A 14,354-nucleotide genomic window follows, 5' to 3' on the forward strand; every position below is an offset into this window, starting at 1 on the left:
CCTGGGATCGTGACCTGAGCCGAAGGCAGATGCTTAACCATCTGAGCCACCCAGGCGTCCCAAGAAACCCTTCTTTCTTATTGGCCGAGGGATTCAGTCCCATTTGTGTTACATATTTAGCAGCCATTTAGGTAAGTGAGCTTGCTCGAAGGGAGGAACATGTCCCGTCAAATAATTCATTTACACAGAGCTGCTGCCAGCATGGGCTAACTTACTATACATGATAATTTTTAGAGGTGTGGAGGGTTAAATAATTTATGCTAATATTGCCAATTATTTGTTTTCCTTTAAATTTTAAAACCCTTATTTTATGATAGAATTATGTTGTTTCATGTGGGGAAGACAGTTGAATTACACAATATTTCTTATTCTGGGGAGAGTAGGAAGAACTGTATACATTAAAACACATATGCACACACGCATACCGACTTTGTTTAATAGAGTCTTTTACCCACCACCTGGATTTCTCATCAGGAAACCTATAATTCCACTATATGTACCCTCCAGGTGCCATATGTTGTAATTATATAGAGAGGCAAGTGTTGCTCTAATTAGATCATTTGGCAAAAGGGATTTAGAAACACCATGATGGATATTTACTAGTAGAGATCTAATTAACTCTGGCGTATCTGTGACTGAAATACGAGGATAAAACTAGACAACAGAAATATAGGGTTAACCACAGTGTATGATCCTAGACCTTCAATATTTACATAGCATCTACACTTCTGAGCAGTCTAGCAGATTTTATTTCTAGAGATGACAAAGTTAGGAGGAGCCCAAATTATCTGCCTTGTGTCTACTGAGAAGGCACAAACACTGCATGTCTGGTTTTAATATCCAGTCACATCACTTCAGTTCTAATTGCTCTTAATTACATGCCACTTTGGTTTGAATATTTTCATGATCACTTAAATCCATTTGACGCTACAGAGCTATTTTCTCTGAACAAAGGCACTGCTGAGGTAGTTCAAGGACTTAATTTACCTCTTCTCCAAGGGACTTAGATGGTTCTAACCCAGTCCTGAAATCAGACCATGCCTCCTTTCTCCCAGGAAACTATAAAGCCATGGATCTGAAGGCTGCCAATTTATTATTAAAATATGAAACAAGAGTGAAAGCTTCTTCTGGCCAGTCACCTTATCCATATTAAAGGCACCAGCAATATTCCAATTTTAAAAGAGAGGTAGTGAAAGCAGTGCTTTAGTTTTACTAATAATTTATTAACTTATCACCAGATTTCATGTACTCTTTGCAGTAGAGAGAAGCATCTAATGCTTGTTCCTTCTTTTAGCAAAGCTGGTAAAGACATGACCTCTGGCATAAGTGATACTTGGATTTGAATCCCAGCTCTAAAACTACCACTGAGCTTTGCAACCAATAAATACCCTCTTTGAGCCTAGGTTTTCTTATCTAAAATCTAGGATTAACAAAAGCATTGATCTCATGATATTTTTCTGAGGATTAAAAGAGAACATATATGAAGTGTTTAGCAGAGGGTATCATAAACACTGAAAAAAAACTAGGTATTGTTGTTGCTAGTACTATTATTAACAAATGGGATAAAAACGATGGCCACAAGATAACCAAAAAATACATGAAAAGAGCCAAAATAATAATTATCCCGAATACCCAAGGATTTCCAAAGCCCAAGATTTATTAATGAATGTACTAGTGACACAAAGGGAGATCAAAGTCTCATTTTGACTTACTAGCTACAGATTTCTGAGCTTCTTCAGAGCTAAGCTGAATCACAGTGTTTCTGTCACTATTATTTTATATTCAACAACATTATTTTGTAGTGTTAATCATCTCTTGTTAAGAATCTGAAGCATCTCCCTATTGATTCTTCTTTCATTTCTTCCATCTCAACTCTACGGATACCAGGTCTTCCACCTGGCTGGATCCCTCTTAACTCATTTCTTTACAAGTCTATCACTTCATCTTGCTTAAACTCACTTCCTGTTCGAAGCCAATTCTGCCAGAGTCTGCCTGACTCTGAGAGTCTCTTCCCTGTGTGTTCCCTACGCACTGCTCTGTACTTTTGGTTGGGTTCTGTTATGTTAACTTAAACTTGACTGATGGTTTCCAAATTGTTTCATGTGTGTATATATTGTCACAATAGCTGAATTTTATAAAACTCTAGGAAGCAAGTCATGATTGCTATCTTCTCTCCTCCTTCAACTGCACTAGACTTTTATAATTTTTATAATCATGAAATTAAAATGAAAACGCTTATGTAAAACAGTCTATGTAAAGCACAGATTCTCAACCGGCAATGAAGACTGCCTATCACTTAATTCTTTTACTAGTTTTCCAGAAATTTGGGGAAAAAGTTCAGGTTCATACTTTAATCTCCATTCCAACATCCTTCACCCCTTTAAACCTACCCCTACTCTGGGGGCGCCTGGGTGGCTCAGATGGTTAAGCGTCTGCCTTTGGCTCGGGTCGTGATCCCAGGGTCCTGGGATCGAGCCCCACGTCGGGCTTCCCGCTCGGCGGGGAGCCTGCTTCTCCCTCTCCCGCTCCCCCTGCTTGTGTTCCCTCTCTCGCTGTGTCTCTCTCTGTCAAATAAACAAAATCTTAAAAAAAAAAAAACAAAAACAGGGGCGCCCGGGTGGCTCAGTTGGTTAAGCGACTGCCTTCGGCTCAGGTCATGATTCTGGAGTCCCGGGATCGAGTCCTGCGTCGGGCTCCCTGCTCGGCAGGGAGTCTGCTTCTCCCTCTCCCGCTCCCTCCTCTCATGTGCTTGCTCTCTCTCATTCTCTCTCTCTCAAATAAATAAATAAAATCTTAAAAAAAAAAAAAACAAAAAAAGCAAAAACAAAAACAAAAACCTACCCCTACTCTGATATGTCCAGGGAGTTCAAGGTTTTGGGGTCATGAAAAGAAGTTCTCCCAGCATAAGTTGGGACCCACTGCTCTAGAGAAAGAAGGGAGAGCACTCAGGCCTCCTACCAAATTTATTTCCATATTATTTTGCATTAGAAGGGCCCAGTGGAAATCACAATTTAATCAAAAGATTAAATATGATCTCACTCATATGTGGAATTTAAGAAAAAAAATAGATGAACATATGGGAAGGGGGAGAAGAAAAAATGGAGAGGGGGAAACGAACCCTAAGAGATTCTTAATGATAGAGAACAAACTGAGGGTTGATGGAGGGAGGTGGTTGGGGAAGGGCTAGATGAGTGATGGGTATTAAAGAGGGCACTTGTGATGAGCACTGGGTATTGTAAGTGACGAATCATTGAATTCTACTCCAGAAACCAATATTGCACTTTTTGTTCACTAACTAAAATTAAAAAAAAAAAAAAAAAGTTAAGTCACAAAGGATGAGTAAAAGGCATGGCAAACCAAAATAAAAATAATAAAAATAACCAAGCCAAAGGAAGGTCTTAGGTCCTATTGCTAGGAAGATGTTTTTTATTTCTTTTAAAGATTTATTTATTTCAGGGTGGGAGGAGGAGCAGAGGGAGAGGGAGAGAGAAACTCAAGCAGACTCTGCGCTGAGTGCAGAGCCCCTCATGGGGCTCAATCTCATGACCCATGAGATCACAATCTGAGCCAAAACCAAGACTCAGGTGCTTCGCCGATTGTGCCACCCAGGCGTCCCTAGGAAAATGTCTTAATACCCAGCACTGTTAGCAATCTGCCATGAGTTGGCTTGGGGTTGGTATACTTTTCTGTAACAGGCCAGAAAGTAAATATTTTCAGCTTTGTAGGCCAGGCAGTCTCTGTTGCAAGTGTTCAACCCTGACCTAATAGTACAAAAACAGCCTAGACAATTTGTAAATGAATGAGTATGGCCGTGTCCAATGGAACTTTATATGTGGACACTGAAATTTGAATTTCATCTAATTTTCATGTGTCACAAAATGCTATTTTTCTTTTGATTTATTTCCTAGCATTTAAAAATGGAAAGCCATTCTCAGCTTGTGGGCTGTGCAAAACACAGGTAGCAGGCTGGATTTTGGCCTGTGGGCTATAGTTTGTCAAGTCCTGGATAAGAACATTTCAGGCAGAGAGAACAGCATGTTTGAAGGCTTTGCTGTAGGAGGAGTAAGGCCATTTGAAGAGGTAAGAGGGGGTCCACGTGGCTCAAGAGGTAAGACAGAGGGCAAGTAAGTGAGAAAGCAGGAAGAAGAGTAAGCCTGGGCCAGACCAGTGGATGGGGTCTCGCTGGTCACGCGATGGGCTGTCTCTACTGAGGTCGATGGGAAGCTACTGATACAGCATCACACCTAGCTGTGCATTAGAATCACCTGGGAAATGTAAAGACAAATTCATGTTCCTGGGTCTCATCTCAGAATTCCTTAGAAAGAATGTTTGGGAAGAAGAGTGGGATTCTCATTTTTAAATGTACCTCTGTTGGTTCTGCAGCAGTCAGCTTAGCCCTGGTCTGCAGATCTGAATTTGGAAATTACCTCTGGATCTCCACTTTAGGGATGTAGAAACACTGCCCTAAGAAGGTCAAGTGATTTCCCAGATGGGTGCACAGTAAATCACAACACGTGCTATCTGAATACACACACTGAACTCAACTGATCAAGGACAGGCCAACAATAGGAAGCGTGGAGACCCATGCCAAAATAATTCCCTAACTCTGTGTGCTCCTCAGTGAAGTGCAAACTCCTCAGATTGCCATGCAATACCTTTTGAAGCCTGATTCCAAGAAAATTTCCAGCCTTATCTCCCTCTGCTCATTCACCTCTATCTTCCTTTTGAATATGTTTCATTCTTGCTGCTCCTTCCACTTAAATAGCCCACCACCACCTTCTCCACCAGTCTCCCCCAAACACTGGGAGGATTTTGGATGGTTTATACATAAACATTGAGTATTTAGAGTATTTTAGGTACACTACCAGAAGCTGGGGGTACTCAAACACGTATGTGCTCAAACACACATGGATGGCACCTTTCCTCATAGCCCCTTCAGCCTGTTACGGGAAATGAACATTAATGAAATAATCATACTCATAAATATAAAATTTATAACTTTAAAAGAAAAAAGAAAAAAAGGAAGGAGGGAAGATTAAAGAAGGAAGAAAGTCCATAGTCCCAACTCCCAGGGAAACCACTGTTGACATTTTGGTAAAATTCCTTCCAGGCTTTTTCCTATGCATATACATAAAACTACCTATATGTGTATGTGTGTTGAAGACTATAGAATGATATTTTATACACTGTTAAAAAATAAAATTTATAACTGTAATAAGATGAAAAGTCTCTATCCTTCAAACTACTGTAGAAATTGCATCCCTTTTTTTATGACACCTGTAGAACCCAAATTTAAATTAGGTTATGTTCATAATCTCAAATATATCTTGTACAGAGGAACTGTGTGATGAATGTTTATTGGATTGAATTTATCAGAGATGTGATAAGGGAAGTCGCATCTTGTGGAAGATATGAGTGAGGGCTGATTCCAAATAAACCAGTTAAGGGGTTAGTTTAATAGTTGCAAAGTTCATACAAGAGATAATAAGGATAGAAATGAGTACAGGGACAGAGGATTGACTAACAAAAAGAGGATTAATGTGAGAGACACCTGGAAAAAAATTTTTTTTATCAAGTGTTGCCTTTACATTGGGGACCTTATTTCAGATACTTCCAAATAAAAAGTCAGTTCTCTTCTAGGCATGTCTTGAGGCATAACCAATACCATGACCACATGAATCGAACACTTAATAGTAGTCCCTTTCCTAGAGGAAAGTTCTAGGTCTGAATTTGGAGAGCAGAATAAGCTCTGTCTATTTCCATAACAGCACATGCAAAATTAAAATGATATAGTACTACCAATAAGCAAGGCAACAGTTTCTATCTAGAGCAATGATTCTCATGTTGCTTTGATGTTGTTTTGCCTCCAAGGCAGGATTTCCATTATTATAGAGATGAACTGCCTCTAATTATTGCAATAACATAATTGTTCCCCAGGGCAGAATTCCTAATATCAGAGCTATATAGCTCTGCAGCAACTGTAAGAGATATCCTGAGTGCAGGTTTCTCATTAAAAGCACATATATAGACACTGTGCTTCCAGAAGAGAAACAGAATGCCTGAAGCAATAAACTCTCCTTTCCACACTAGGATTCGATCGGCCTTTTGGGCAAATACCTGCCATCACATTTGCTCTGCATCCCAGACTGCCAGAGTCTTCAGACCAGGCTTTCACACTTTATATACAGCATGGAGTTTTGCAGCCCTGTGCTGGGATTTGCCTCCATGTATTACATGAATTTCAACTCTTCCAAAGGCCTTTGGGAGAAGAGACATATTAGGGCCATGATCTAATTTCACCTCAGAGGCAGACTTCAGTGTCTCTAGGCAAGAAACATGAATATGAATTTTATTCCTATTTGGGTTGAATATTCTCATGGAATGCTAGACTTGATCTGATTAGACTGTGGGGATCAGGCAAACCTAAACATGTATTACAATCTGTGAAGAAATGCCTAAGAATATAGATGTTTATACTGTCTTCAAAAGAGGTCCACAGTGGCCTGAAAGTGTTCTGCCCAAGGTGATGTCAAGGCTCCTAAACCCAGTGGTCGTCTCTGAGCTGTTATTGGGTTGGATATCTTGAAGGCACAAAATGCATGTTCCTTGAACCTTTTTGTTTCCTTGGTTTCTGTTTGTTACATTCCCCTATTTGTTTTTCTCACCTTTGGGTCTGTTTTCTTAATCCTTCCATCAGGCTCTGCTTCCACCATTCTGTGTATGTGGCTGCCTGATTCACAGATGCTCTTATTTGACAAAACTCTGTCTGGAGGAATTTACCAACTCCATGACTTCTTATCTCATTGTTTTCCTGAATTCAGACCTATATTTCAACTTCCTATTGGATGCATTTACTGAGCACTTACTCTATACTGGGCATTGTCCTAGATGTTACTATTATAGAAGGGAACAAAATATACTCAAAGGGCCCAATGTCACCACAGGAAGAAGAGAGAGGCCCAAGAGGAGGTCAGAGTTATGTGATGTAGGAAGGCTCAACTTGATTCATCTTTGTTGGCTTTGAGGATGGAGGAAGGGGGCCATGAGCCGAGAAACATAGGTCGCCTCCGGAAAGCTGGAAATAGATTCCTATCTAGAGTCTCCAGAAGGAACACATGATTTTAGCCTAATGAGACCCATTTCAGGCTTTTGATCTCTGGGCCTGTAAGATACTGTATTGTTTAAGTCAAATGCAACAAAAATACACATGTGCAAGCACACACACACACACACACACGTATGTGCGCACCTGCACAAATTTTTGTTCTTGGAATTTACATTCTGATTGGGTGGAGGGTGGGGAATTCATGAATATGTAGTATGTTAGATGGTGATAAGAACTATGGAGAATATAAAGCAGGTAAAGAGGATGGGAATTTGACAATTTTAGACAGGTTAGTGGGAAAAATCCTTGCTGAGTAGGTGATACTTAAATGGGAATTCCTATTTGAATGTGACACCTCCACTTGCAGGCACTTCAAATTCAACATGTTAGTATTAATCTCTTTATTTTCTCCTCTCAAACTTGTGCTCTCTTTAGTCACTACTGTGGCAATTGGCATTACCGGGCGCAGCTGCTTACGTTAGAATCCTAGGAGTCATTTTTACCCGCCCCCCTTTCTTTATACAATATTTCTACTTACTACGTCATTAAGTCTTTTTAAATTTTACACTCTAAAAGCCCGTTGGTCTTCCTTCCTTTACTCTCAAGAGACTGAAATCATCATCCTTTTCATTTCCATCCCAGACTATTGCCTGCAATTGGTCTCTCTGCCTCTCCAATCTCGCTCCTCTCTGATTCTTTTCCATGTTGCAGGCAGAGCAATCCCTTCAGAGAACTTGTATGACAGTGCACTCCTTGCATAAAATCCTTCAATTCTCTCCAGGGTCTTCTAGTTCAAGTCTAAACTCTGCAGACATAAAACTCAAGGTCTCCACAATCTACTGTTGGCCTACATTTTTTCAGTTTTCCTTCTCAGTCTATCACCTTTATGACATATGCCCTAGGATTACTGAAAAACATATTGTTATTTTGCTATCGGGCCCCTGCACTAGTCTATGAGCATCTTGAGGGCTGGGTTTATGTCTCCTCTTTCTCTCTATCCCTAGCACCAAGCAGAGGACCTAGCATATAGCAAGTACCTGATGCATTCTTTGTTCATTGAACAAAATTGGAGTTGGCTAGTTTGACAGATGAGTCAGGCCACTGTTCTGAAACCATGCCTGTGACATGCAGGCTGTAAGTTTGAGATTCTTTCCAGCCACATTAAGTGGCATATCTATATTGGTGATTGTCAATTAGCTTGACATAAGCTATTAGCCTAATGTCTAAAAGGGGGGAGAAAAAATCTCAAGCATGAGTAAGACTAAGAAGTCCTTATTTACACAATGTTAACTAGAGTAACATTTCACTCATTTCTTCAGCTTCAGTGAGAAGTAAAATTATTTCCTCTAAGTGAATTTTCCAGTCAACTAGACTTACTCCTTTAAGCACTAAGATAATTTTTAAAAATAACTTTTGGGAGTGAGTGGTCTTTCTATGATGTATTATATACACTTGCCTGCCTTACTAATCTAAGCTCACTGAAGATAATTTTTCCTCTTCAGAGACATCATATAACAGTAATTATCATACTTTGCTACAGAGATAATATAAAGCTATTTGTTCCCTTTATTAATACCACTTTTAATTCTAGGTGGCATACTTTTAGAAAGACAATGAAATAAATGATCAGGATAGTGAGACGATGTGAAAATAATGTCATATGAACAATATCAGGGACATTTAGGCTTGGAAAAGAACTGAAAGAGGGCATGACCATAGGCTGCCAGTCTATATAAAGGGAAGGTTTGGGGGGTGGAGAAAAATCAGATTTGTCAGCATAACTTCAGAAAGTGAAACAAAACACAATGACTGAAAGTTACAAGGATATAGGTTATGAAGAAAAAAAATCGTCTAACAGTTAGTTAGGTCTCCATCATTAGATGTAGCCAGGGAAGGATAAGGGTCTAGCCATTGTTGGGAACTCCTGTCCTGGAATGGAAGGTGGGCTTGGGCTCTGTGACTACAGTAGGAATTTGGCATTGCTGTCTGTCGAGCATTCATTTACTCTTGTTCTGGTAGTAAGACCTTAAATTTCTTTGGGGAAACCCTTCTCAGTCCATGTGGTTTGAAGTAAAGCTTCCCCATGTGCCCTCTAAGGATCGGTGACTCACGTTCTCCTACACAGGGCATCACAACATACTTGGTTCAGGGGAGAACACTGACCAATGCAGGATTATTCAATTATTGGAAAATCTATTCTGGAGTTGTTATGAGAAGCTAGAAAAAAAGGCAGCATGGGCCTGCCAATAGCTATCCCAGCGCCAGGAAAGGAGAGCCCATTGGAAGATGGAGTCAACACAGAAGGCAGGGCTGGTGAAAGACGAAGAGAGTGCGACAGAGTCCTGATGTCACTGAGTGAGCTCCCGAGCCTTGCCGCACCTTTCGTCAGTCCATCCCTGCCCTTCTCAAACATGTGAGCCAAAGTACTGAAGCCAGTCTTGAGTTAGGTTTCTGTCACTTAACACCAAAAGAGCCCATCCTGGTTGAAACATGGTTTTAGGCTCCTTATAATTCTAGGATCCTAGGTTTTATCAATGGTTCTGCTACTTTTGTACTTTGATGTTTTGTTTCTAATAGATCAACTTCAATCTCATCTGCTTCAAATGCCTTCTATCTAGAAACTAAAAGTAAACAAAATTATTATTCTTATTCAGTTAGTACCCTTAATTGCTCACTTAATCCACATAATTTTGCTGCTTTGATGGTGACAATAGGTGTTTCCTGACAACTCAAGTACTTGGGCTTTGTGACAGGTCATACCTATTTTAAATATCTGTTATTGCCTACACTCTGGTAGCTGGAAACATGCACAAGAGAAAAATAAATGTTTTATGTACACAATTACAAAGCTATAAAAGTTAAAAATTAAATCTTTCATTTAGATGCTTTGTATAGAGAAGGCTACCGTGAATATGCTTTAAATTTCTAAAGGCATGACAAACCATATTTTTAAATAGTTTACATGTTAACATTAAACCAGTCTTTCTCAGTCTATATCCACCTGGATAACTACAATATCACCATATGATTAAATAAGATAAAAACTTGCTTCATATACTTCTATTGTAAATTCGTTTGTAGGCAGTTGTTTAGTTAAAAAAGAAGTTAAAGATCATGTACTAAGTTGTGTTTGGCAAAGTAGGTCAGAACATAGACTCTAGGGAGAACATTACTTAAAAGGGGTGTTTGATCATAAAATTTTGTTTCACCAAAACACTGTTTATACCAGTATTAAGATATTAATAACATTTTACTCAAAGGTTAAAGGTTTGCTCTTTGATTCTTAAGATTCCACATCTCAGAAGATAAATAGGGCTAATAAGTCAGTATATTAGAAACTATAACTCAGCACTGGGCACAAAGAAGTTTGTCTTTTGTGTTGGTCTAAAAATGTCAGTCTTTTCCTAAAATAGGAGTTCTAAAATTTTTCACTCATGAATTGTTTTGCTCACTTATCCACTTAATTGTCTTTCTCCTTTACCAGAAAAAAAGGGAGAAAAATGGCAAAATTTCTTCTCTGCCAGTGAGAAAATATTAAAATCTTTCCTATTTTTCACACTTTTCAGAAATTATGATATGTACAACTGAGTTTATATCTTTCTCAGAAGTTAAAATCCAGTGACTCACAGAGTAAACTTGGTCTATGGGTGTATGACCCATGTTGTAATAACATTAGAATTAAAACAAAAATGAGTTGCTGACATTTAAAAATTAAAAGAGTTCAAATAAAAGCCCAGATTTCTAGCTTCTCTTGAAGAATGAAAAGATAGGAGGCACCATATGGATAGGACAGGAATAATGCTAGAATTGAGAGGCAGGTGTCTCTCTTGGAAGGGGCACACCATCATTCCCCTTTATATTACACCTGGCCAGCTTTGGGACTCATTTAAATTACCCAGATCAGTCTGCTTAATACAGTGTAAGTGAGGTAGAAAGAAGGAGCAGAGCTGCGAGAACACAGCATCCAAATGGAGAAGGAAGAGCTAATACTGATAGTTTGGGTCATGCCTGGTAACTCTGGTGGTGGAGGTGATAAATAGCAAGACCTGGATAATGATGGGAGCTTCCTCAGTTTGCATACATCTTTAGTGCCGTATGAATGCTGAAGCAATATGTGAACACTATTAATCAAATCAGTAGGAGAAAGAATGAAAACTGGAGAGAGACAAGTTTTGTGGTAAGTCAAGTGGTAGAAACAATCAATGAAATTCACTTACTAGATAGAGTTCTTGATATTGATATACCACTTTCCCAAAGGTAATTTAATCAGTATGTCACAATGGTTAAGTTATAGCCGTGGTAAGTAGTCATTAATACTGTTCAAAATATTAGGTTATCTTTTTTCTTTTCTTTTTTTCTAGACACATACTAAGATCGTATTTCCTTGCGGGAGTGAACTTTTGAAGAAACATGTGACTTGTTTTGGCCAATGAAACATGAGTGAAAATGAAATGTTTCATTTGTGGGCAAAAGCTTTAAGTGGCATGTTTGGCCACTCTCTTTCGCTTCTGCAGTCCTGATGTTCTGGAAGGTGCTACTCTACCAGCCTTGGCTGTTGAGGGTAGCAAAGCAACCTGCAGACCTCTGAGGGCCATGCAGTGTGAATTACAAATAGACTTGTTGTTTTAAATCACTGCAGGTTGTTCGTTACAGTAATGTTACTCTAACTTCATTCATTCATGGATTTTGACATGTCTGTTACCTATATTATTTTAAAGTACTTTTTGTTATATCATTGTTAAATTAAAAATTTATAGTGTACCATTAGTCTAAGCATTACATGTGGTACATACTAGTTATATTTCAATTGTGTTTTAATAAACAAAGTAAATACATAATTATTAAAAGTAATCTTAGGGCGCCTGGGTGGCTCAGTTGTTAAGCGACTGCCTTCAGCTCAGGTCATGATCCCAGGGTCCTGGAATCGAGCCCCGCATCAGGCTCCCTGCTCGGTGGGAAGCCTGCTTCTCCCTCTCCCGCTCCCCCTGCTTGTGTTCCCTCTCTCGCTGTGTCTCTCTCTGTCAAATAAATAAATAAATAAAATCTTAAAAAAAAAAATAAAAGTAATCTTACATACCACCTTCTGGGAAACACTGAGGTAAAATAGGAAATAAACCCTGAGGCTACAAAACAAGAACCTATGCTCTCAAGCTCCAAGTATGGTTCCAAATGTGAACACCATCCCAATATTCAGTGAAATATGCTGCTTCCTTAATATAACAGAGATCAGGAAGGGACATATATTATGAATTTAATATGTGTATAAATACACCATCTATAAACCGCATCAAGTTTGTTTGCAAAAATCATTAGGAAGGACTTCATCAGTGCAAGGATCTAATTTGCATATGCAAATCCAAAGGTGTACAGGTGTAAAGGGTAGATACGGATACATTTTTACAGGCTTCCACATTGCATCTTTGAGTACTTGACCTTTAGCATCAATTAAAATCATTATGTATACAGCTAGTAAATGCTGTGACATAGACTCATGCATAATTACCATTTTCCAACAGATTGAGTAGATTACAGAAAGGGATGGGGGATATTTTATAGGGGTGACAGCCAAGAAAAGGTCTTATAGATACCTGCCATTTGGTGCAATTTGACCTAAAACCCCAAACAACCCATATATATATTTACACTGTATAAACAGCATGCATTCTAAATGTAATTCACATATAAAAGGAAATAAACAAGTAAAGAGTTTATATGTCAGAAAGAAAAAAACTGTTGTTTCAAAAGGATGTCACTAAAATAATCAAAACTATGTTATATGCAGAATGAGTTTTGGAATTAGCAATATTTAGCCTCAAAAAAAAAAAAAAAGGAGAAACTATTGAGACATAATAGCCATTGCCAAATATTTGAGAAGTTGTCCTAGTAAAGACACACTGGATTTCTTTGTTTAAGCAAAAAGAAGTACTGTGGAGAAAAGTGGGTGAATCAGCAAATAAATTTTAGGCTAAAATTAAGGAAGGTTTTTCTAGCTGCTCACCTTTGAGCATCTCTGACAGTCAACTGGATCATGCAATCTCTCTCTGCAGGGAGGGTTTTGGAGAATCTTAATAACAAGAAGGATTATAGAGACTAGCTAATTTACCACCCTCTTCCAAAACTTCAGGTCTTTGATTAACATGTAGTCCACCAACAGCAGATAGTAAATTCCTCCCTCTGGAACTATTAGTAACAGACAAATTATTATAGATTAATCAACTATTAAAAATATCTCAAGATAGTACCTTTCATTTTCTCTTAATATGTCCCTTCCTTTCTTCCAGATGTAGACAGGTTTAGGAGAAGCTTTTGGCTTACACTCAATGACAACTTCACCTCCCACTTTGACAAGAGTTACTCTTTTTAAGAGGGTTCTTGAAAAATCCGGACCCACAGCTGCAAGAGAATACAGAAAATAAAATAATTATTATGGAAGAAAAACCCCGACCTTTTTCTTTCTATAATGCATTTATTGTTGCCTTGGGCATCAAAGGGAAGAAGTTAAATTTTTTCTAAAGTAAAAAGAGTAGCACTGTATGTTTTGATGGGTTTATGAAAAATTGAGGTATAATTTATATATGGTAAAATGCACCAGTTTCAAGTGTACAGCTGATGAACTGGACATACCACACTATGAAGATCAAGGTATAGAACATTCCATCACTCTACTGAGGGACTCTTAAAAATTATTTCACATTCAAATGAATCAAAAATTTTAAAATTTCAGGGAAGCATAAGAAGACAAACAAGAAAATCCACAAGGCATTTTTCTGATTATGTAGGTTAAAGCATTTCCTCTTTGGTAACAGTTTCTGCCTCTGCTCTGTCCCTTAGCACTCTGTGCATGTCTCCATGAGAGAACATGCTGAAATGTCTATATCATCACCCTCTGAGCTTCTCCTTAAAAACAAGGGCTTTGTCCAGCTTTCTGTTACTGTTGCCTAATGCAGTGCTTGGCTCAAGCAGGATAAACTGGGGCTTACTCTTAGAAAACTCAATTCCATGCTCACTATGAGTGCTCTAAAATTCATTTTATAACTCAGGCGGTTATATGAAAATAATGTTAAAGAATTATTGCTTTCCTAAAACAACAGATACATATATGTATCCTCTTGGAAGGAATTTAAAAGACGCCTTTCTGAAAAAAATCTTCATTTTCTTCTGAGTTAATTAAATTAATGTGATCTAGGATCTCTTTTGAGTAGGGATTTATCTCTTAGAATCTCAATTTCACTATATTTAAAATCCCTGA

General features: G+C 38.4%; 1 protein-coding gene across 1 annotated transcript in view; it reads right to left on the reverse strand.

The window, feature by feature from the left end:
- CNTN4 (contactin 4) overlaps positions 1 to 14,354 on the reverse strand; it is a 942,629-nt gene that overhangs the window by 124,300 nt on the left and 803,975 nt on the right. The window contains exon 12 of the mRNA XM_054504629.2: positions 13,348 to 13,498. Within this exon, the coding sequence (XP_054360604.1) occupies positions 13,348 to 13,498 (151 nt within the window). The remainder of the gene's footprint in view (positions 1 to 13,347; positions 13,499 to 14,354) is intronic.

This window comes from Mirounga angustirostris, unplaced genomic scaffold (genome assembly GCF_029215605.1).
Source record: "Mirounga angustirostris isolate CCGP_5_RB_7025 unplaced genomic scaffold, mMirAng1.0.hap1 SCAF_1, whole genome shotgun sequence".
NCBI classification, from domain to species: Eukaryota; Metazoa; Chordata; class Mammalia; order Carnivora; family Phocidae; genus Mirounga; species Mirounga angustirostris.